This window comes from Phalacrocorax aristotelis, chromosome Z, assembly GCF_949628215.1.
Source record: "Phalacrocorax aristotelis chromosome Z, bGulAri2.1, whole genome shotgun sequence".
Taxonomy (NCBI): Eukaryota; Metazoa; Chordata; class Aves; order Suliformes; family Phalacrocoracidae; genus Phalacrocorax; species Phalacrocorax aristotelis.
The window spans coordinates 1,592,061-1,617,838 of record NC_134311.1 but is presented as its reverse complement, the minus strand read 5'-3'; the positions used below and the strand labels follow the sequence as shown (position 1 = coordinate 1,617,838).

Genomic DNA, 25,778 nt, shown 5'->3' with positions numbered 1-25,778 from the left:
TATGCAGTAAATGATAAATAACAAAACTTTCCTTCCCCTTTCTTGCCCTTCTACAACAATTTGCAGACCAAAAGAAACATGATGTGTCCCGAAATTTATAACCTCCTCCCCAATTTTCCCTTGTGGCACCCCCCTCTCCCTTCCCCTCTGAGATACAACACCAGCTCTTTGTTAAAATTCCTGGGTTTAAACAGTGCCATTGTTTTCCTTTCTTTTTCCCTTCTCACTTCCTTTTTAATGCTTTTCCTTCCTTTTTTCTTGCAGTGGAACTTCGTTTTCTTTTTCATTCTTTTTTAACATTTACATTAATTAGTGTTTCAGAGAGCTGCTCAAGGAGGCTAGAAACTCTTAGGTGAGCACTGTAACAAGCCTACAGGATGTAAACAGTTACACAAATGAAATAAAAAGCAAATAGGTCTTAAGTATCCCTAAGTATTAGAAAGTCCAACCAGTTTGTCTGCATCAGAACAGCAGCATTTGAAGTATGCAAATAAAACTCCAGGTTGCCATAATAAACGCAACTATCAAGAAATCATTTTTTCAATGACCTTTTTTAAATAACAAGTTCAAAAGGTAAAATGGCAACTAGTATAAAAGGAAGAACCAGTTCTGTGTGGTCTGCAGTAATGAACTAGAGCTAGAAATGTTTGGACAAGAAACTTGAGGGCATTCATGAAAGCCTACAATTGCCCTAACCATAGAACAGTTCCAAAACCAAATTTTTTGAACCTCTACTTTCCAACTAATAATGTCAAGAAAACAATTTCTCTGTAGCTAGCAAAAAAAAAAAATATCATCACGACTAGAAGTTTAACAGATATCAAACCCGCCATGGCTGTTCTCTTACCCAACAGTGACAGCAACAACAGGAGCTGCATTCACTTTCAGCAAGACATCTGGGAGAAGTTTTTCAATACCCTGCACTTAATTGAATCTGTAGCTGGAACTTACTTCTGATTCACAGCATGTCAAGTGATGCTCTAACATTCCCAGAAAACCATCATTTCGTTGAGCTGACTGAACACAGAGCTCACAATGGCCTCGCTTTTGATGACCCCTATGAGTGGCACTCCTCCTATAAGCATCTGTTTTTCCAAGAACTATCTCTATATTATACAAACTCATCTGAAATCTGAAATACTACTATTTCCAGCACAACCATGAAGGAGAAATAAAATAATTTTCCAGTTCAGTTCCAATTTAGCCCAACAACCGCTGTTCAGCTGGGCTATTTATTAGCTCTAAGTCAGCTGAACCCTTTTATGTTAGAGGGGTACACACGGCAAGCCCATGATGGACATGGGATGCTCTATTAGAACAACCACCGACAAACAGCAAAGCAGGTAACTTCTAACTGGAAAACACTCAGTACTATATTTTAAGTCAAAAAATGAAAGACAGCATTAATACATGAGTGTGTATAAAGCACACTTAAGGAGCTAAGCTGTTAGTCTAACTTTGCTCACTTTTACAGAAGCTCTGGATTTAAACATGTACCGAGACATCTGCCATTCTGGAGACATACGAGCCCGAGGGAGCTGAGGAGGAACGTGCCCTTGCCGAGGCCTTGTGCCACTGCCACATTATGGCCCACACAGGAACCAATGCAAAGGGCCTGTGCATCTCAGCACCAAAAAAGATTAGTTTTCTGATGCCTGTGACTAGTATCCATGAGGAGTTTCTGCTACCCAAGCTGACAAAAAAGTCCAAACTATTGTCGGGAGGGTAATCGAAGGATTTAAAACAAAACAAAACAAAACAAAACAATTAAAAAAAAAACTCCACAACCTCCCATTTCTGTGAAAAAGAGAAAAATTTACCAAATTTTCTCAAAAAAAATTCCAGAGCAGCTGGAAACTCTGACTGCAGCTATGTCCCTACGTGACTGCTCAATCCTTTGCAATTCACTGATGTGAAAAGTTAGGCAAGTAGTTCCACCTCTGTTGTTCACACCAAGAGAGACACTTCACTGTTTTTTCCATATTTAGCAGCTTAACAAGGATGAACAAACTATTTTTTTACAGCTGAACAAATGTCGAGCACATAAGAGGACTGTGAGCTAGCTGACGGGGAGATACATACGAGTAGCTGCACACCAGTAAAAAAGGAAAAAGCTGTCTAATTTTTTGTACATAAAATGGATCCACCATACAAAGTGCTCACTGGTCAGAACTCAGTTCCATCTCAGCCTGCAAGAAAAATGATGCTGCTTTGAAACTGACAGGATGGCTAAAATCACCACCTTTCCCACATGATATAATTTTTCACCATTTGTTAAAAGCATACTAAAAAAAAAAGACAACAGTGAACCTGATTTTGGTCATTAGTCATTACCGAAGTCAGGGGTAAATCTGCTGAAGTCAGACTTGCAATTTATGGCTAAAAGATGGCAATCAGTAATATCATTTTTACTCTTCTTACAGACTACATCACAAAATTTCAGGCTAACTCATTAACTTCTCCCAGACTAAGACCCTGAAGTTTACTACCATTTTTGCCACTGAAAACTATGTATACCCTTTTATATCACCATGAATACCAACAGTCTCCTCCAAAGCTCTTAATATTTTAACAATTAAACAGCTAAACCAACATGAGAAATCAATGTCTTTGCTGCTTTCCTACAATTTGTACACCATACTCTAGCATGACTTTGTGCCTACAGTCCAGGGGATATAAGAGATTTAAGGAACACTCTGCTGCAGAAAACAATTGCCACTTCAAAGGAACAGATCCTCAAATTTTATACACTTCGTTCAATGCCAAAACTGAAAATATTCAGCAGCTTAAAAACAATTATCTACACCTGTAACATAATCCCCCTTCCAAAAAGGGAAAAAAAAATCTTTTGCAGTACAGCCCAAAACTATCATTTTTCTGTATTTTGGAAAGGCATATGAACTAGACTGAAGTAATATTCTTATCTGAGTCATTTAAGCAGCAGGTTACAGCTCTGTTGATTTGCTGTTCCATTTCAATATTCTGCCAGAACACACTGATAATATAAGCAAAAAGCACTTAATTTTTCCACCATGAAACAAAGGCATCAGCATCAATGCTTCCTTCAGCAGACAAAGGAAAAGGGAAATGTAATAGGAGTTGTATAAAAGGAGTGACAAGAGAAGCTGGAGATCTGGCTGCACCAACTGTCCTGCTGTGGTTATCAGGAAATGGGTAATGAAATAAATGGCATTCCTTTCATAGTTGCACACAATAGATGAAATTAAATATAAGTGCCCTTCAAGGAGGAAGCAGCAGAACATCAATAGTCAACGGTTCACAGCATGGCATGAAATATTACTAGCTTTCAAACAAAAAAAATACCAAAAAAATTTGAAGTAATGTAACTGTGTCTTCAATGTTGCATAAGCAGAATTTTCCACTCCAGTTACTCCCTGTCTCAAAGTGATTTCTTCAGATCATTTTCATTTGTCAAAGCTTCATGCTTTGGAAACACCTGCTTGCAAGAAATTTGGAAATTCTGAATATCCAAGTGGCTGTCAACTCCTTGTCAGAGCAACTAATGGGAAGTGACTGTGCTTCAAAGGCACAACAATAAAGTCAAGTGACAATTTTTAATTTCACTGAAAGTATTTACTTATCTAACTTCAGAGTTACAATGATCATGTCCTAAACAATACTTTACATGCTAGTGTTGTGGTGGATAGCAAGTCAGGAAGAACTGTGGCACTTCCGAGTAAAACCAGTTACACAGCACCCTTATTCATTCTATTTTCCCTATACCCTAACTAAAAAGGCAGGTGTGTGGTGTAAATCCATTTCAACAGCAATATAAAAGAACATTCTGGGATTTTAAATATTATTGGAAATGTGCAGAAATGTTTAGTAATGTTTTATATGCGCTAATAATGTCCATTTTGCTTAACCACATGTGCTTCAGATGAGATTGGCCACTTCGTAACAGCTTGTCGTAGAACAGACATGTCCATAGACAAGATATGAGTATTTATTTTGAATGTGAAAACCTCAACTGTTGCTGTGAAGATTTTGAACTGGATTACAAGTACTGATGAACTGTAAAAGTCAGGCTTTGCATATGTGCTCTTTACCACATAATGACAACAGCACATATGCGCTAGTCTGAAATGTCTCGATTACAGAGAACTACGAATTCAAGATTATTTCTGCAGAATAAAGATATTTTTGAAGTTAGCACATGCTGCACAGGCACATTTTTATATATGTCAGTATGCTCTGGATATGACCATCTGATGACCAGTTTATATCATCAGGAAATACACTGTGGCTAAATAACAGTCACGAGTGCCTAGAAGATTAAGCCTCTTTCCTGAGCTTTTTGGCTATGTCTGAAAGAGGTATTTAATCTGCTTATTAAAGAACACCCTTAAGAAGGAAATAGTAATAGTGACCATCTACATCTGCAGCAAAATTGGAATATCTTTGGTGACACCTGTACTAATTGTTGTTCTTGGATTTTATATAAAGGTAACCAAAAGCAAATGCCAATTTTCAGTATCAAACAGATTACTGTCAACAGCTTGCTAGACTTCCTTCTGAAAGTGTAATGAATAGATGCAGAAATAAGAATAATAGAAGATGTAACCATGTTAACATTTTGAATGTTTTGGTATTCAGAAGTACACTTCAAATCACCTGTTTCAGTTCAAGCATGAACCCTGCCTGGCAGCAAAGGAAGGCAAACAGCCCCAGGCAGCGCCCCAGGCCTGGGGCAGAGGGGCTGGGAAGTGCCTGGCGGAGAAGGCCCTGGGGGTGCTGGCTGACAGCCGGCTGGGCATGAGCCAGCAGTGCCCAGGTGGCCAAGGAGGCCACCAGCCCCCGGGCTTGTGTCAGCCCTGGTGTGGCCAGCAGGAGCCGGGCAGGGATGGGGCCCCTGTGCTCGGCCCTGGGGAGGCCCCACCTCGAATGCTGGGCTCAGGTTTGGGCCCCTCGGGACAAGAAGGGCCCTGGAGGGGCTGGAGCGTGTCCAGAGAAGGGCAGCGGGGCTGGGGCAGGGTCTGGAGCACAAGTGTGCTGGGGGGCGGCTGAGGGGGCTGGGGGGGTTTAGCCTGGAGAAGAGGGGGCTGAGGGGAGCCCTTCTCGCTCTCTGCAGCTGCCTGAGAGGGGCTGGAGTGAGGGGGGGGGTCGGTCTCTGCTCCCAAGTCACCAGCGACAGGACGAGAGGGAACGGCCTCAAGCTGCGTCAGGGGAGGTTTAGGTTGGGTATGAGGGAAAATTTCTTCACCCACAGGGTTGGCAAGCTTTGGAACAGGCTGCCCAGGGAAGTGTTTGAGTCATCAACCTTGGTGGTATTCAAAAGACATGCAGACATGGCGCGGAGGGACATGGTTTAGTGGTGAACTGGCAGTGTAATGTTAACTGTTGGACTCAATGATCTTAAAGGTCTTTTCCAACCTAAGCAATTTTGTGTATTATCTTTAAATACCAATATTGACAAAGCTATCAGAAGAGATTCCACCAAGTTGCTCCTCCTTCCATCTGTCTCCATATCCTGTTTTGGGGATGGAAAACTCAGTTTGCTGTCATTTATTCATTCTAATCTACTATAAAATTTTAGTGCAGCATCACTTATAGAGACTAAAATAGTAAAGCAAACAGAAAATAAAAACAAAGAATCCCACTGAAATGATAAATTTATTCTTGAATAAAGCAACCACAGCTTTCTCCCTGGTTTTGTTACGCTCCATCCTGGCCTCCTCGCCTTCCCCCTCCATGTTATTATTCTCCCTTGTTATACCACAAATTAAAAGCTCTTGTGTGCTCTCTTCTGTGAAAAGCAATGGCTGTAATCATGCCAAATCATTTGGCGTTATCAGTGTTTCCTACAGACACAATAGTTCACCTACATACAACAAATTTTAAGCACAGGGATTTAGACTGTAAGCTTTTCAAGACTGAAGAAATCCTTTGTTTTCATATATAGGTAAGAGCAGACAATTCTTTGCTGGATTTTCCAACTTTTATTCCTCTTCTCATCCTTAAAATATACTGCCTCAACCTCTTTGTAACAGGTTGTGTAACAGTTTTTTTGAAAGTCCAAATACATTTTACCACTTTGTTCCCCCTTGCCTGGTACTGCTTTGATAAATTCAAGGCTTTTTAATCTACTATTGATGAGCAATTCTTTTGCAGAAGACGTAAGTTTAAAACGACAATATTTGGTATTTCAACTATTGAGCTACGAATTTGTAACTAGAGTTTGATCAAGATCCTAAGTACAGAAGTATCAATATCAGTCCATGGCCTTTAAAATTACCTATTTTTGCCCCATACTCCAGTATAGCTACTGCTTTTAGCTAAACGTGTTTTAACTAAAAATTCAGCTGGTTTAACACCCAGATATTACTCTCTGAACATAGTGATTTATTACAACTTACTGGTTTGCGCTGGAACCATTTCTTTCAGCACTTTTTTCGCTGCAATGCTTATTCATTAAACTAGGAAGCAGCACACCCAGAGCAGGCTCTTCAACAGCTTTTGTAGTGGGGGCTGATATAGAGAAACCCCTGTGTCCTTACCAGCGGCTGTACGTCCTTCACAGTAGGATGAAAGCTTCCCTAACCACTGCCGGTGCCATTTCAGGAGAAACAGTTGCTGAAGATGAAGGGAGGGATGCATTGTGTATAATTCCTTTCTGTATAACATTGCAGAGGAGATCAGGAATAAATTAAGTAGGTATGCTAGATAAATCACTGCACTTCCAATCTGACATATCACAGAATCATGGAATGGTTTGGGACGGAAGCAACCTTTAGAGGTCATCTAGTCCAACCCCCTGCAGTGAGCAGGGACATCCAATAAAACCACAGATCAGCACGATGGCTAGGGTATTCCTATTGCTTTCTCTTCAAAAAATCCATTGTGACACAGAATAGGGAAAAAATCTACTTATTTTAAAATAAAAGAAAAAAAACTATTTTCTGCAGAAGATATCCAGATTTCTAAGTCACACTTTTAGCTGTTCAGCAGCAAACAACACAAAGCATTCAGCCACAGTGGCCCAAGCCCTGCAAATGCACATATCTGAACACAACCGAACACAGGGCTACTAACCCTCTATTCCTTCACAGCACTGAGCTCTTCTTATGTTTTAATTTGTGCAAAAATTGACATTGTGAACTACCATTTCAGAAAACTAACAACAAAAATCATTAACCCACAACATGGTTGCAATATCCCGTATAAGCTGAAGCTTTATGTGTATTCGAGGAATAAAATTTCTAAATACATTATCTACCTTGCCTTGCCTTTACAGCCTACAAAATTTCAGATGCTTGTTTATTTAAGACTGAAAGCTATGCTTACGGAAAAATAATTTAGTCCTGACTGCATATAGTTCTCTGGTGTTACCTCTATTAAAGCACAAGAAAATCTTTCTTTTCTGGCATCCAGAAATAACTTGCTTTTCAGAAGCATAGAATAACTCGTTTTGGTGTGTTCCCAGTACGAAACTTCTCCAGCTAACCAGTGCTATGGGAATGTATTGTAAGTACCTTTCCAGAAATATCTTTCCTTGCTGCATGGAAACTAGTAACTTTACTTAAGACAGCCACACAGTTTCAATACAGTATCATAAGTATAATTACTCGCCAGGGACTTCAGCTGAACGGGGCAAACAAATTTGCAGGCACCAGCTATAATCAAGATCACTTTGATCTGATCTGAAGAAAACGCTTCCAAAAACAGGAAATTACATTCGTCTTAACACGTATTCAGGTCAAGTCCACAATCAAAAACACAGAGCAAGATTCTCCACTACTGAAGATTTCAAAGTGTCTAAACAAGACCAAGAGTGTCTAAGAGTCCTTGTTCTTTTAAAGACATTTTCTTGCATTATTTTTAACAGTCTTTGTACCAGCTGGTCCAGAAAGGCTTCCTACCGACAGCACTTAAACTGGCAAGTCCAGAAATAGTTAAACCAAAATCCAGTGTAAATAGTGCAACAAATAATGTCAAAGAAGAATCTCCTAGAAAAAAACAACTTGTAATGAGGACTGCCAAATGTTAACCATGCAATCTTTGGTCTTCATTAGGAAAGTCTATAAACATCTAAGACACGGGTATTAGTTCTGATATGTTTATGCACATTTTTTTTCCTAAAAACCCCACAGCCTTTCAGCTATCATATTGCTCATGAAAACTCCTTAATTCAACACAGACATCTGTTGCATAACCTTTGATACAAGAACAAGATGCAAAGTCGTGACCACACACACATTTTCTGCTGTCATCTATCCAACAGCTATCCAGATGTCCATATTTGAGCATCTTGGAGGACGAGAACCTCAGCCTGCCTGCAAGATGCTAGTTAAGGATTAATTCAAGGTTCCCAGTTTTGAACAAGACAAAAAGTAGGTATTTCGTATTGAAAAGATGTGTAATATTGGGCTTAACAGTCTGAAAGAAGCCATTACTGAAGTCATCCCATTTTCTTCCCATCTATGGCGAAGCCTTGAACTGTTGCATTATACTTTAAGATACTCTCCACTTGTCTTGACTGGCCCAAAAACTGCCTAAGTACAGAAAAAAATTTAATGGTTGCTTTCCATAAAGCAGAAGCCGCAACAGCCAAGCGTATCATACCTAATTTTCACATTACTGATGATCAACAATGCAGAACACACTGGGAATGACAACTGATGCCAACACGCGCGACTATGACACAAGATCACAGCTCTTCACTAAGGCGAACATTTTCACAGTTGCAGGCATGGATTCTCTGCTCAGGCCTTTCGAGAACTTCATGGAGGCGCCAGTAACGGCAGCCAGTTGCTACCGTCATTCTGTCGCCCTGAGAAGTAGTTGGGGATGGCAGAAACCACAAGGTCCAGGGTGGATACAAAGGTGGTGAGATGAGAAGAGGCTGTAACCAGCTCAGAAGTACTACTGTAGTAGGTGTACTGCTCCCAGGAGAGAAATCAGCTGTGGGGTGGAATACAGTTTGCAAGGAAAAGTACCCGTGGTGCTTTGGGTTTGGAGAACAGGGGGAGGCCCAGTCCTCTAACAGCAAAGCCCACTGTTGCCTGGTCCACACCTGATGCAGAAAATCAAGCCTGTCTTTCAGAGACCTGACAAACTGTTCATGTTTTAGCTCCATCAATGGCTGCTGCAAGGTGAAAAAAGCAAGAAAGTAATCTGCTCAGTTCTCAGAAAGGTCCTGAAATCCTATGAAACTGGGGACGGGACTGTACCAAACCCCTCAAGAATCCATCTGAATCTCAAATTGATTTATCAAATATCAGAGGGGGAGAAATACCTTTGCAAACAGAACAGACAAACCCCACCCACCTCAGTCGTACTGATTCCCTAAGCAGAAATGAGACCTTTGTGAGCCATGGTATCCACCACAGCACACAAGCCTCTGGCAGTGCACACATCTGCTTGGTGATACGGCTGGTAGCACCAAGTGCCAGATAAAAAGGGAAAGTGCTTTCTGGTAGGCATTACTCAGTGCACCTCTGGCAAGTATCAGAGTGACAAGACAACTCCCAGCTCCAGAATAAACTCCAGCCATCATAATTAACTAATCCAAAGAAAATGAAACTAAATGCAGGAAGCTTTCCACCAGAATGCCTGTCTGCTGACCGGTGAAGCAATGATGATGCTGTTCAGGTGAGAGAGTAGCAGATGTGGAGCATTTTAACCTTAGAAGTTTTACTACTTCTTTTATTTTGGTGATTTTCAGTGATGGGTTCTTTTTCTAAAATAGATGCAAAATGTTTATTAAGCTATATATTACAATGCCCCAGTTTCTAGCAGGGAACTGACGCCTAACCTCCGATAATTCTTGGAGGCCTGCTAACCCGCGGCTGTGTACCAACCCTCCTGGGCACCAGTGGCTGCTGTTTTTCTGAAGTCTGTACTGAACGCCACCAGCAGCTGCTCCATCTCAGGCTGCTTGACAAGCTGCCTCTTTTTCAGGGTGAAACAAGTTCTCTTCTAGTCCTCCAACGGTTTTTCACTAAAACACAATCTAAGAGAATTTCATTTATTGAAAAGTGTGGACAGCCAACAGTCTCAGAGCAAGCAGTTTCTTTATGGGTGTATGAGGCAGTGTTGCTATTCTCCTCCATCAGTTACTGAAGATCTTAAAATACTGTCCAATAGACACCATGCTCTGTTACCACAGCTTTGTCACCCAGAGATAGATGAGGAAATCTGAGTTATTAACTGGTTTAGGCCTTGAGTTTTTTATGGGGGGCAGCTTGTAGTTCAATAATTGACTCTTCAGAAAGATATTTCCCTCCTCATCTCATGGAGATATAGTTCTGATTCATAAAGAATTTGTAAATATAATCTGTTCTTAAAATGATGCCCAAGGAGACCCAAAATCTTGCAAGTGCTGGAAACTATTTCTAAATGACACCAGCAATTATGAAGCATATATGGACACTTGAGCACATGGTTTAGGAGGCATAGTAGTGCTGGGTTGACAGTTGGACTCGATGATCCTAGAGGTCTTTTCCAACCTTAATGATTCTATGACTCTATGACCATGCTTGTCAGCTCTTAGTTTAAGAAACTCTTCCTAGAATGGGAAAACAAAAATAGCTTAATGTCATCTTTCAGGAGGCGGCTGCTCACCTTCTCTCAGGAATTTATACCATGAAAAAATTTTTGGTCCCTTCATCAATGCAAATAGTGCCATTATCACAAAAGTCATCATGCACAACTCTCAAAAGATTAATTTGTTTTATCATATTTGAGTAAAATAAGAGTATCAGCACAGTAACTGAGAAATTGCTCGAAGCAAAATAATCTGTAAGTGCCCACAAAGCCAGCATCATTCGAACCAGGGAAGGTAAATGTGGATGGACGATAGCAGGAAATCAAGCTGTAAATTCATGTGCAGTCAGCACCTTTGGAATAAACATTCCCATCAGTTCAAGTCTTCTGTCAAAGCCATAACCTAGTGCCAACAGGCCAGTTCTGCTACAGTGGATTCACACCAGTGGCAAGACCCCCACAGGCATCCTGACCACTCAGTTCAGGAGAACCAGTATCAGCACTGGTTACGGGCAAACATGCCCTTCCTTTCAGCATCTGCTGTTCACATCACCTGAACTTCCCCCACCCTTGTGAAGCAAATAAATATTGTGAGATTATTCATCCTCCCCGGAACAACACATGAACACACCAGTGCTCCACCTTACATCTCCACCAGTGCAGTCCCTGCCCAGCCACGCTGGCCCTAGGGGGGCACAGGATGACGTCTGGTGAAGGGCCCAGCAGAAACGGAAATGACAGACACCTCTTCTCCACGCCCCAAACACCTGCCATAAACTTGATCGGACTGCTGATCGGTGGCCTCTGCTGAAGTACTCATCCCGGGTCTGAGCTGCAGGCAGGGGACCTGCTGTCCCACCACAGGCACGCAGACATCCCATCGGATAGCGAGGAAGTCGATGTCTTGTGTTTCCGTCACTTAGCCTCGCAGTGAATCCCACAACAGGAGACGTAACGCCAGTTCCACAAGGTAAAATAGAAAATAAAGAAATAAGCAAATCAACTGACTGTTAATTACCGATTTATAAGGACAAGTGAAGTCAAGGACTTGGAGCGATGAAGTGCTCTGGCTCAAGCTGCAGCTGGAGAAGGAACCAGCCTACCCCGGGAGTTATTCCTTCTAAAGCACCCATGCTGGATGTGGTAGCTCCGGGTTTGCCTCATTCATCACCGCTGACTAGGAAGCTCTTCAATCCAAGTGGAGTGACATGTGCCCAAGCACAGTAGAGTAAGGAGAAGAATTTATTTTCTTCCACAATCAGACAGCTTGCTGGAAATCCCATGGATATGCCCAGGTAATTAGAGCTGTCTCAGATGTAAGCAGGCTCCCAGGGGAGAGGCTTTCTTTGCACCGTTACTGATATACTTCATTTGACCTAGCTCTATGTGTGTCTCTGTGGTTTCTCCACCTGGGTTAATCACTTCAAGGAGGCTTGTTAAAGAGAATGGGAGTTACTTTGAAACTCAAGGCAATTTGGTCAAGCCTGATGAAATTTACTGCGGCATCCTTCCCCCTAAACTCATTCCCTACCCTGTCCCCTTCGTCTATTTTTATTTTAGGGGGAAACTGAGCAAAAATTGCTTATAAGGAAAACCTATAATCAAAAGGGGGAAAGGTTTACTCTTAGTTCTGGAGATAATATTAGGAAGAAGAATACAACTCTTCATTAATTACTAAATAACATATAGCAGGCAAACTGTTTCTAGAGCAAATTTTATTATCAGATTATTCATCTTACTTGTGAAAAAAGTTACCAACAGGCTAACTCATCCCACAGGAGCGTGGAGCTGATTACTGGCCTCAATCTTTAGTTACCAGAATTCCCCACAACTGTTTGAACAATGATCACCTCTAACTGAAAGGTAATCTGAAACAATATACTAAATGTGTAAAGGGCCTTGATAAACTAGACAGTTAACACTTCAAAATCTATTTTGAGTGTAAAATAAAACCCTAGAAAAAGTTAATTAAAGGGAGTTTTTCGTGACTCCTCCTCATTTTTCAACAACTTGTTGTCAGCTTTAGGTCACTCAACACTTCTACTCACCACTGGTGAGGCCACACCTGCAGTACTGAGGCTCCCTGGTATGAGAGAGACGCAAACATACTGCAGCAAGTCCAACGACGTGTCGCAAAGACGATGAAGGGATCGGAGCATCTGTTGTATGAGGAGAGGATGAGAGATGACTGCTCTGCCTGGAGGAGTTTCCTATCCAAGCCGGGGGTCCTACCCGTGTGTATAATACCTGCCAGGCTCTTAGTGGTGGCCCGTGACAGCAGAGGCATGTAGGCTATTTCACTTTCAACATGAGAAAACACTATTTCTCCTGTGTGAGGGTGGTCGAACACTGGAGCAGGTTTCCCAGAGAGTGTCCCTGAAGATATTCAAAACCTGCTCTGACGTGGTCCTGGGAAACCTGCTTGACGCGACCCTGCTCTGAGCAAGAGGTTCAGCTGGGCTGTCTCCAGAGGTCCCCGCAAACCTCAGCCATTCTGTGACTCTCTGTTGCTTTGAAATATCATAATATATAACGTATATGCTGACCTCAGCTACCCTTCCTCTAAGCACTGGTAGGACTGGTATGGCAGTGCTGCAGCTGGCATTCAGAAGTACCATCCTCTCCGTAAGAGAAGAGTACGTCCAAGGTACCAAGGTATGCATAAACCCTGAACACTTCAAAACAAGCCTATATATATGCCTTGCAATTATGCTGCAGTGCTCACATGTGCTGTACCCTAACCCTTCCCCCTGCACATTCACATCTTCTTCTGTAAAGAAATCCATTCTTTTCAAAGGTACAGCAAGACATATTATGTATGTCTATATAAACATGAAGTTGCTTCCTGCATGCTCTTGAGAGTGGTTTTACCCACACTCTTAAAAATCACAACAGTACAATCTTTTTCAAAAATGAAAAAAAAAAAAAATCTGCTTATTTAAGCAGAATAAATTGAAGTCATCATGAAACACATTAGACCTGACTTTCATCTGTGCAGAATTATTCAGTTCCCAAGACAAGCAAAAAGAATGAGCACTCCTGTGCCATTTTGGTTTTAAGAAGATGATTGGAAGTTACATGGGCTGTCTGAGTACATTTTTGCAAGTGCACACACCCTTGCACTCATGAACACGATGCATGCACAAAGTAAATGGGGAAATAAAAGCAGGCCGTAAGGGGATGACAATACACTGCCAATAAAACCCCCAAATATTTACATGTTTTCCCTGTCCAAAATAAACCTTAAATTCTTAAAACTATCAAATTGTGAAGCATTAAAGTGATGCTTGCATTTCTTTTTTCTGTTTTTTCTAAACACTAAGTCTCAGGAAGATGCAGCACTACCCTAATTTCTGACAATGAGCATTTCTATCACCTCTAGAGAAACTTGCAGTATCACGCACAAAAATCCTCTCATTTGCCTGAAGAGTGCAGAATTACACTGCAAGTTATGTCAAACACGGCACATGAAGGATAACTCAGTTGGGAACTGGAGACAGGTGTCACATCCATATCAAAGATGATCTGTGAACGTTTAGCTGTCTCCATTTCAAAATGGGATAAATACCTGATGCCATATGCATCACTCCCTCAGAAAAAAAAATCATCTTCATTGTATTTAAAAATACACTGTTCACATTTTCACAACAGAAAACTACACTAAAATATTCCTAATTTAATTCTCCATATTATTAATCTTAATCAATTGTATACATAAATATACACACACTTATGTAACATAGGTTATTCGGAAGTAGTTTTATATTTAAATTCTATTTAAAAGTTGTATTTTAAATTTGTGGAAATTAAACTATTAGAACATGGCACTTGAATTATTTTTAATCAATTTTAAAAGCAAATTCAGCGGTAGTGTCACTACCACTAAAATAACACTAAACTGCTTCTAAGAGGAACTTCCCTAGTGTTTGTTGCATTCAGAGTTCAGAAGACCAACGTCATGAGGATAACACTAGTCTGTTAAATACAAATGGCAACAACATTTTAAAAATAAGATTCCAGTTTTAGAGTCAAAGCTACATTTACATGGCCATGTTCTGCCTAGATATTTATATATGTTCCGTTGCCATTAAGGAATGTCAGTCTGTGATGGTACAGCCACAAACCCCATAAAAATCCACAAACTACTCAGCAGAAGGCAGGTATCTGAGAGCAATTTAAAAGGAAGAACTGACAATCTTCAAAGTACCAAACCCGTAAGTACTTAAATAAATGGATTTGTCTGTTAACATGGAGAATTCAGCAAAAGGATGACAACAGTGAGTTTTCAGAAAATCTCCTGCATTCTGTGCAGATATTAGTCTACCTGTGAGAGGGTGATGCTTCTCTCAATGTGATTTTGCATACTCTAAAAGTGAAGAATCAGTCTTCCTTATTCTGTATTATGCGCTTGGGGCATGCAGTTTCCATCAAAAGCAAACATTTAATTATTTTCAGAACAGAGATCTAAATAACCTACATTTTAAAGCAGGATGCACATAATACTACATGACAGCACATTAGACCTTATGAAAAACCTAAATTCCTACCTTAACAGGTCCAAATTGAGAAGTTTCTCCAGCTTCCACCTATCTAAAATAGTATTACAGGAGCGAGTTGAACATCTCTTGCTTCACACAGATACTTGCTAAACTGAATAAGCCTTTCGAGCTGACAACCGCTCAGTAATACCATTCACCTCCAGCTGGTAGCAACAGCTCTGTGCAACTATCATTTAACTACTGCTGTGAACTGCAGCTACTCAGAACGAAAGTAAGATAAGTCTTGATATGTGAATATGTTTCAACACATATTCAGAGGAAATGACTCAACCATCTTCACATCTTTAAACACTGAAAGCTGCTTCCTCCCCCCTCCCCCACTGCTGATGACGGTGTAAATTGAAGGGTTCTGTGGTTTATTTATTAAATACTGGGGTGAAACAAATATCAAAGCTCAACTGTTGAACACTAAATTATAGATATCCCTACACTGACCTTTTTCCCAATAATACCTTGAGTGGAGGAATACTAAACTGAAATGTCTGTTTTAATAAATGCATGTATAAATATTCCACGAAAATAAGAAACACATACTTTCTATCCTATTTCTATCCTAGTATATTATTATACTATTATATATATTATTATATTATTCTGAAGATAATTTGAGATTTAAAGCAGTACTCAGATACAACCCGATATTAACCTCAAAAAACTTCAGAAAAATTCCTTCTTGGCCATTATAGAACTTTCAGAAGCTGAAAAAGAAGGAATTGAGATAAGAAGGAAGCGATAAAAATGTAGATTTTATCCAACTGAATTTCAATATACGTTCAGTTATAACCAAATAAGTGTAAGTATTCCACAACTGGATACATACTCTTAGTTCGACATTAGAGCCAGTCCAGTCTTACATACCTTTAGTATGACACATTATTTATTTCTTTAATCTCTACACACTGAAGAAAATCTTGTTCTAATTTAGCTTGAATCTTGACTACAGCTCTCCCTAAAATCTTTACACGTCTTCTAGATTTTGTAGTGATTCCTGCTCCTTTAACATCCCTCTGTAACAGACTGCTTCTTATCTATGGGTTCTCAGTTTTTAGGGTTTGGTTTCTCTGCAGTAAACATAATATTCCGCAGCTGATGAGAAACGAGCACCATTTGGAAACATGGGTCCTCTCTCCCTAGAGAAGACCATTCCAGAAGGATGCCCCTGGGTGCTTGGGACCCCCTCTCAGATTGGTGCTGTTCACCCAGGAATATGCAAGTTTAGATTTAAATCCAGTGGTACGATTTTGAAATACTGGTTTTAAACTTCATGGATAATCAGGAAGCACACAGCAGACTGCAGCCGAACAGGCAAACGTCTCTCAGGAAGTCATTGAAATAAGTTATTTTAAACATTGAAATAACCAATTTAATATATATCATGACATATCTACATGGCTGTAATGGAAAACCATTAAGAATTCCAGATTCTTCCCTCAACAGCACCTTGCTACAGAGCAGAAGAGTTTGGTGACTTATATTTTGGCATACTTCTCACTACCAGCACCCAAAAGTAACTTAAGAGAACCAATTAATACGGAGTAAACCATCTTCTTTCTCTACTGTATTTTCCCTAAACCAGCAAAGTTTTATTTTAAAAAATTATAGGGAGTGATGGTTTTGTTATGAAAATAAGGATCTGTGTTGTTTTTGTGGTTCCAAGTACACAATCCTGCCCTTGCCCCTACCGTTTAATCCCTCTACGCCCCGCTTTCGACCACTGGAAGCAGCCTAATAATTCTCCCTTACTTTGCACATGAACAGCAGAGCACTTAGAGATTGCTGTGAGAGGGTCCATGAAAGGAACAGTAACATTTATGATCTCCCTGACTGCAGCTCTGGCGAACAATGAATTCATTAAGTAGCACATATGTTGCGGTTGTCATTTAATGGCAATTTCTAAAGAACCTCACATATTTTCCATAGAGGAAAAGCAAGCAATGGAGGACAAAGCACTACAGAAGTATGAAATTGTAAGGCGTACATTTTTTGAAGTATCACTGCTGTCTGCCTTCAAAGCAGTAAACCCCACCTGCTCTAAACTAATAAATACTGAAAGACAGGTCTTAAATATGGTCAAAATCCAACTGGGAAGAGCTCTTTGCCACAGTGGCTTGAAAGAGAGTAAAGCAGCCATCACTTTTCATGATGATGAAAGAAAGCACTTTGCTGCTCAAGACCACAACAACATGCTGAAGCGGGGATGCTGCTGTTGGGGATCCACCCCAACAAGCCCCTTAGAGTTGTGGATAAAGCAGGGAGGTAGAGATCACTAAATTTCCCATCAGGCGTGTTCTTGGGAAGGTATCCCCTTCTTGACTGACGCCTTCTGAACTCTTCGCCATCCAGCCAGTCCCAACAGCCACTCTCCCGGGTCCTCACACTGAGGGCTTCCCCCAAATCCACTGATGGCTCCTCTACCATGCCAGTGGAGGCGGGAAGGAAATGAGTATGGACTGGGAAGGGCCATCCAGAGTGCTCAGACGGATGCTTGGATGAAAAGGTATGGTACCCCACACTACAGCACACACGCAGCGGCGCACATCTCCCACAGTGGGGGAGAAAGTCTTTTTTTGGTCTCCTTTTTTTCATTTCAGAATGTGCCTCTCTCCTTAGTCTCTAAAGGCACGTGACGATGTATTGTTACACTAACAAATGTCTTGCAAACTTGGTTTCTTGAAACCCTTTTAGGATGGATCACAAGTGGAAGGCAAAAGAAGTCTCATAGCTCTCTGCCATGAGAATGAAACAGCGGACAATAGATCTGTGACACCGAGTAAAGTGTGTTTAAAATGTGTTTTCTGATGATGCTCACAGGCCAACAAACACACACAATAAAAACACTTTCTACAGGATGCATGTGCATGTTTCAGTTAGATGACTTAGCTTTTGAAACAACCATCTGAAAAGGTTCTTTACTCATATTAAGAAATAATAAACTGTGATTAACGATTGGTGACACCCTAATCTACTCATTTGAGTAAAGTATTATACCTTTCAATTTCATTGACCTGAACGAGTAGAACAACTTATTTCAGGTGCTCCACTTAGACAACAGTGGTGTTATTTTTCTTCCGAAAACTTTACAGCTTCATGAGCAGCATCCAGTTTCCCAGGGTTTGCTGCACTGTTCAGAAGGAAAATACTACCTACGAGGTTTATAGCATTATTTCCTGATTTAGCATTCTAAATTAATACAGCATTAATGAGATAGCTCTTGTTAGTACTGGTATGATAAGGAGAAAGTAATTTTCAGCTTATGAAAAGACAGCAATTTTAACACTGTAACAACATCTGATTAGAAGGAAACAAGCATCCCGCATTCAGTATTAAACTGACACGAGATGTATTTCTTTCAACTCAAGAACCTTGCTTAATGAGATAGCATTTTCCTCTTATTTTCACCAACTGCAGATACTTTCACTGCTGGTGAATGCCTAATCTTCTAACCACAGGCACATCTTGCAGCACTTGAGGTGCCCTGTGTGCAGCAGAACAACGTTTCAGGCTATGCAGCCTTGGGCGGGGAGAACGCTGCCAGCACAGCGCTCCTTCCTTCGCTCACTCTGTGGGGCCTTAATCTCATAACCGAGAGACAGTACGGCAACCATTAGCAACAACAGCTACCTGCAAATACTGGCACCAAAATGATAATGCAGCCTTAGTGACAACATACTTCCTCTGAATTTCTTATTAATTACATCTGTAAGTGAAATCAAATATACTTTCCTCAGATACTGAGTTTCTTACCAAAATGTGAAAAAAAAAAACAACAACCAAAAAATAAATAATAGTTTTATTGAGTATGCAGGCCTTTACAGGTCTTCAACTTCACACCTACAGACCACTGAGGAGTCATTGCTGCCAGCTGGAAATAAAATTGAAACCAGCTACTCCTTGTACAGGTGGAAGCCTTGGAAATGAATACTCTAGTCCTGCCCACTGTGAGCACGCTTCTCCAAAAAGCAGCCATGAGAGTGCATCTTCCAGGGTGAGAAGACCGGGCTCATCACTCCTGTCTGCCTCTATACAAAAGGGTGGTGAAGATGAAGAGGCCCTTGATACAAATCAGGGCAAATGTTTCAAACACAAGGGCCACAGCTGTCCTTCCAAGAACTTCACAACAAATCCCAGAGATAGGGAGCAGCAGGTCTGAAAGAGGTACAAAAGATCATCTGCGAAAAAACACATCAAACCACCAGAAAACCAGAGAGTGGGGAGGGGGTTAATGTTTTTCACTCTTTACATTACTAATGCAGTTTATACCACTTATCTGATCCTCTGTGGTATATAAACACCTAATAGTTTTGGGAATTCCACAGGAACACAGCAGTTCTGCCCACCTACTGCTGGTACCTAGTGGCACCCACTTCTGCTTTCCTCATCTGAAAAAGTGTATTTGCTTGCCAGAGAGACCAAAGCTGGTAAGTTCTAAATGAGGTCATGAAGCCAAGCTGATAGCCTGCTACGATGAGATGGATGGCTTGCTGGATGAAGGGAGGGCAGCAGGTGGTGTTCATCTCCAGATTAAGAAGGCTTTTGGCACCATCTCCCATAACAGCCTCGTCGAGCTGACAAAGCACGGACTGCATAAGTGGACAGAAAGTTAGGCTGAAGATCAGCTACACCGCCAGGCTCAGAGTGGTGCAACCAGCAGCACAAGGTCCACCGCGAGGCCAGTCACCAGCTGTGTACCCTGAGGAGCAACACTGGGGCCCGTACGCTTAGTATCTTCTTTAATCAGCTGGAAGATGGGGCAGAGCACACCCTCATCGCTCACAGACGATGCAAAACTGGGAGGAGCGGCCAACACCCCAGACAGTCCTGCTGCCATCCAGAGGGACTGGGACAGGCTGGAGAAACAGGGAAGTGCCAAGCCCTGCCCCTCGGGAGGAACACCATCGCACACCAGTAAACACTGTGTGCCAAACAGATGGAAGGCAGCTCTGCAGAGAAAGCCCTGGTGGACACCAAGCTGGCCGTGAGCCAGCCTCGCAGCAAAGCAAACCAACAGCCTCCTGGGCTCAGCAGAGCCCAGTGGCAGGGCAAGGGGCAACGTGCACACACTGAAATACAGAAAACTCTGTTTGAACACAAGGAAAAAAATGTTTCTATTGTGAGGGTGGTCGAACACTGCACCAGCCCGCCCGAGTCTCCATCCTTGGAGACACTCACAACCCAACTGGGCACAGTCCTGGGCCACTGGCTCCAGGTGACCCTGCTCCAAGCAGGCTGGACAGAATGATCTCACGAGGACCCTGCCAACCTCACCCACCTGGTGCTTCTGTGAAAATCTTTGCATTTTGCCTGGTAATGCAAAAAAGAAAATAAGGGGCCGGGGGCCTGCTGATTAGAATCTCATTTTTCAAGACACTTCAAACTAACACTCTTCCTACATTTGCCGATGAAGTAATTACTGATAATAAATTAAGGAAACATATAGTAAAGGTGCATTAAAAAGCCAATAGTAGGCCCAATGAAAATGCATATTAAGAAATGATAGATGGCAATTGTTATTTTATTACAAGCTACTCAAATATTTGGACTTTCGTTCTCTAAGCTGTATACAGATGGTTTTGCATATAGATGCGTACAGTAATACAAACAGTATGTTCAAATATGTAACAAACTAGATTATTTAAGACACTGGTTTCCCATGCACATTAATCATTTAGTGACTGCTTTGATAAAGATGACAGGATGATGCATTTTCTTGCTCCACAAGGTATTCTGAAATTTCTCATTTCAGCTGAACAGGCTGTAGTGCACAGAAATGCTCGCTGGTACCGTTAACATGCACGTTGGCCCATCACTCACCACAACGCTCGTGTTCAGAGCTCAAAGGCTTGTTCATAAACCCCGTGCAGGGAGGCTATGCACGCCATGAGCCTCTGACGTGAATCTGCACGACGATTTGAAGATTTGCTTTGTTTTACTTACAATTGTGTTTCTGAAGCAGCTTGTTCACTTTAAAGGTATAAACGATCAAATGGTAGGCAGGCTTAGGGACAAGGACAGCAGGCTTTGGATTCGGTAATCTGATAAAATTACACCTGCTACAGTATAAGATTAGCCCGTCACGTACTCTTATAAATAGTTTTATTATAAAAGCTGACCTTGGTTGTTCATAAAACAAATTTTGACAAATTTTACTATTAGACTATTTGCTATTTAACTTAGACTGTATTTAGACCTCATTACTAATTATTATTAATTATCAGATACTGATACTTTTGAGAACTGAGAAGTAGGATTTCATAAATCACCAAGTTTTGTCAACTTGAAACGTGAACTTACATGTTAAATTTTTTTTTTAGATTTAGCAAAAAAATAACATCTATGATGATCCAATAGCGGTGCAACACTGTCAGAAATAACTTATTGAATTGAAATTACTGTGGCCTCTTTTTAATCCTTAGCAATTATACTTGTAAATTTCTAAATCTCACTTACATTACGAGTATACATATTCTAAGAGTCATCCTGGGATGACATTTGATTTTTGCCATGCTATGATGCAGTCAAGCTAACAGCAACTCTATGCTTCCACTGCTTACAGAAAGGGGAGCAAATAAGTACAACCTACAGAGAAAGCTGTCTCTGCAGTAAATTCATGCTTGGAATCAGAATGAAAATGTAGTTTCTCTCCTTTCCACTAGACCTAATCTTTTCACAACTTCAGGTAACTCAAAGTGTATGTGGTTTACAGAAGAGAGAAAGGGGTAAAGCACTGCATGTTCCTCCTGAAGAGCAAAATGTAGTTCTGCTTGAACTAGAAAATAGGGAACTTACGCCGGCATAAACACATTGCAGACAGATGCACTCTAGAAAGACTCACCATGTCCCAAGTTATTAAAAACCAAAGCTTACTGAGACACCCTCTTTTTCCTCTGTTACCAGGGAAAGCTGGCAAAAAAGAGAGATCACTTCTTCCTTTAAAGAAGTGCTGAATCATGCAAATGCAAAATCCATTTTGAGGTATTTAAAACTTAGGTCCAGAAAAGGGATTGATGACAGCTAATGGAGTTGTACTTATTTATCTTTTTAAGAATACATTTACTTATACTCAATTAGGAATTTAGTTTCATTGCTCATCCATAATGGAAGATAATGCCTATAGCACTTATATTAATTCCTGGAAATACTCCTCCAGGTCTTTCTGGATGACATATATTGAAACCCATTCTAGAGCATCATTACAAAATAAGCCTTCACCCATGTCTGTGGGACAACTGAATACCACTGGAGACGACGTTGGTTACGCTACTGCCTTGCTGTGTAAGTCAGACAATCTTCTCGGGTACGGCTACACACAGTCAGTACCATACAAAAATCCCTAGCCGGCCACGAACTGCCTCATTCCAAAATCCGGAGCTCAGAGCTGGGCACGGATGAGCAGCTCCGTGCTAACACACATATAAATGCCCCTGGGACCTTAAAATGTTATTTTTCTACACTAGTCTCTGATGATCTATGAAGCTGTAAATGACACGTAAATGGGAGGAGCCAGTTCAGAACGATACTTACATTTTTATATTCTCCCATAAACACACTCTTGAGTCTCTGTTACAATCCACGCGCAAACTGAGTTAATATCTCTTTTCACATCTTCACACAAATGGGATAAGTAAATTCTTATCAGCTGAAAGATATGGCAGCATTTCTGGCAGAATTCACATCCCAGTTTTTTTCCTGCCCTCTGGCTTGGAATACTTCTAACACAACATACTTGATACGTTTCTTCTAACCTTCTTTGGGTAGACCTCTTCTACATGTTTCTTTTGCCTACCCCAATATCTTTCAAATCATGAGAATTCTGGGGGGAAGAAATCTATTTTGATAGCAGCATGACAGGCAAAGCTACCATAGACCTTAACACTTACTTCACCTATTGTATGGAAATTACAGCTTTCTTCCCCTAATTCAAGAGCTGTCTAACTTTTTGCACATTGATCTGATAGTAGGACTCATAGGTTTTCAGTTCATAATACAAGCCATAGCATTTTGCCCTGAAGACCTGAAAAAGTCAGTTTGTCCTTATTAAACTAAGTGGAAACCACAGCTAACATGCAACAACACAAATTCAGATTAAAACCTTACTCCTTCCAAATTAGTAAATACACTCTTCTTTTGAAATTTCTGATTCTGCTCCTGTCACCTATAAAATACATCTCCCAGCTCAGCTGAGTAAAAAACTAACCAGAGATCACATAACAAAGAGCTGTTGAAATGCTTATGGAAAAGGAACTCCTAGTCAAGAATAAACCTTAATGCAGGTGCTCATTTAGAATTTATTGATGTCATTATATCTTCCCAAATGAGAGACAAACATCTTAGTAGAAATCCTAGGTCTATAAACACGATCTTCAATAGCAGTGATTCTCCATTTTAAAACTCACAATTTTGAAATGCATCAGCACTTTGTAACCCAACCTGAACATCCACTATCTGAAGCATGAAGCTCATGTCTGCATGGAGAACCAGGGGGTGCAAAAATGCTGAAAATCTACATGCACCCACTTGCAATTCTGCTAATAATTTCTTCTTTCTAATAGCCAAACTGAGTCATTTTTAATGGGGACATGGAAAAGACTTGACAAGGTCTTGCATTTTACCTAATCTGAAAAATAGTTAAGGATTTTGAAATAAGCAGTTATTTGTGTAAATGGGACTATCCACTTAGAGTTACGTACTGAAGTACTAAGGGAGCTACCATCTTCCTAAATGCTAATGGAATTTAAGAAAAAGCTCTATGAAGGACAGAACCACCTCAGCTTAGATTTGTAGCCCTGGTGCAGTGTAACTGTTGAAGACGTGAACTTGGTATAAGCAGGTTCTTGAGAACCCAGGCTGGTTCACACCTCTTTATTTTAACCACTAAAAACACAGTACACCTTCATAGGCACAACGGGCTGTTTCTGTGTTTGTACAACTCTTCCTCTGGTTAGAAATACTTTATTTTACAAATATTATGGCAAAAGGTACGGTTCAGATGCCACGTGATCACATGTTACGACAGGTGTTTGGTTATGACAGAATCCCAAATTAAGAGACAAGGAAGAAGGCCCAGAGAGCGGCATGACAGAGGACTCTTCTGCCACAAAAAGCCCTATAGGAAAACAAAAAAAGAGGTCTGTGCTGATCTAAAATAACCTGAAGTCATGCTAAAGCACCTAAAAGTAGGGGGTTTTAAGTAGCTTTATAGACTTGTGCAGATCACCTTCTAGGATGCACCATGTCCATCAATTACACGGCATACAAACTTAAGCCCACTATGTTTCCAGAACTGATGGGACAAACACCTCAGACGGCGTAAGCATCTCATTCCCCTAAGATGCCCCTTTGCATCCCTTGACTTTACAAAGGGGGTTATATTTTGCACTTCACTATAAAGCAGTCTTCTTCAATACATCAAAGACACAACCACCACGACAGTGCTCCAGTTAACCTTCAGGACTTTCCTTTTATAATAACAGCACAGAGGATGAAAGCTGGGGCACAGCCACTAAACAGAAAGGGATATAAAAAACGTTAGAAGTCATACAAAATTCATAAAGATATTTCCTGCAAATCAATCTGGCACCAGATTTTAACTTTTGTATTAAAATGCAAATTTGCGTCTGATTTTGTGTGCAGTTCTGACGAAGGAAGGCCGTTATAAACAGCGCTGTATTGTGCAGAGATAAGGAGGAAGACTCTTCCCCTGGATTCGGCATTTGGTCTCTTTCAAAGAGAGAGCAGAGATGCTCACTTTCAGAAGCAGTGCTGGTCTGTGAATTCCAAGGGCACCTCTCTGATATTTGGCTCTTCAGCTCGAGGAGATGCAGGTTGTTAAGCTTCTTGTCAGTAAAATATCAATAATGAGGCATGAATACTAACTAACAGGTTAGTACGAGGTGCCTCGCTTTAGCCACCTGTGTTACACAGGGAGCATAAACGTGCAGCTCAGGACTGTGCTTTCTGCTATCAGACCGGGCACTTCTGGAATTTGCTGTAGGTATTCTCAGAAACCTTTAAGTGCTTCAGTGACTTTTGGAATCTTTCTGTACTGTTTAATTGTTGTTACAAAGCTCCAGTATCAGAATGCTTCATCCTCTTTCTGTTACCATCTTTCAATGAATTTTTAGGGAATTCCTCCTGCACAACCTCAGTGCAAAAATATAAAACTAATCCACCATAAAAATGTAAATTTTTTTTGTGCTAAGTCTTATTCCTGAAGAAGGGAATGGGCATTTTCTCATTTTAGTAGCTTGCATGCTTTTTATTTTCAGAGAGTGTCTCTATGATTGTCGGTATGGCTTTTTCTTCATTTCCATAACTATTTCTTCCAAACAACCAGAGAGCAGAATTTATCATGAGCTCCAGGGAAAGACTGGACCCAAGACGTTTCAATAATTGAACAGACTGAGCAAAGCTTTGATTTGCTACAATAGCCATTTCCCCGTCTGGAAACCTGAAGGGCAGCTCCTTTTTCTACTCTCATAAAACCACATTTATGACACTTCCCCAGGCTTCTTCCTAAATCTGTGCTGGTTTCACAACATCTTTGAAAATACAAATATTCACGATGGGCTGTTGGAGACAGCATTACATCAAATAGTTGCTTCAGTGTTTTTCAAAGCACAGTCATTGTACAGTACAGCACATTTTATTCACTGGAACACTGCAGACTTTCCTGGAAGAGAATAGAGAGTGTAAACCCTCTTCATCTCCTCTACT

At 40.8% G+C, this 25,778-nt stretch overlaps 1 protein-coding gene across 3 annotated transcripts in view; it reads right to left on the bottom strand.

Moving 5' to 3' along the window:
- MCTP1 (multiple C2 and transmembrane domain containing 1) overlaps positions 1-25,778 on the bottom strand; it is a 287,863-nt gene that overhangs the window by 175,774 nt on the left and 86,311 nt on the right. Inside the window, exons 1-2 of one of the 3 annotated variants that reach the window (XM_075078921.1) lie at positions 15,054-15,315; positions 12,555-12,665 (exon numbers count right to left, since the gene is read on the bottom strand). The exons of 1 other annotated variant lie outside the window; for it this stretch is intronic. In XM_075078921.1, the coding sequence (XP_074935022.1) occupies positions 12,555-12,665 (111 nt within the window). In that variant the 5' untranslated portion in view covers positions 15,054-15,315. Of the gene's footprint in view, positions 1-12,554; positions 12,666-15,053; positions 15,316-25,778 lie in introns of those variants that run through there. One more of the 3 variants, XM_075078923.1, reaches the window with a different exon arrangement.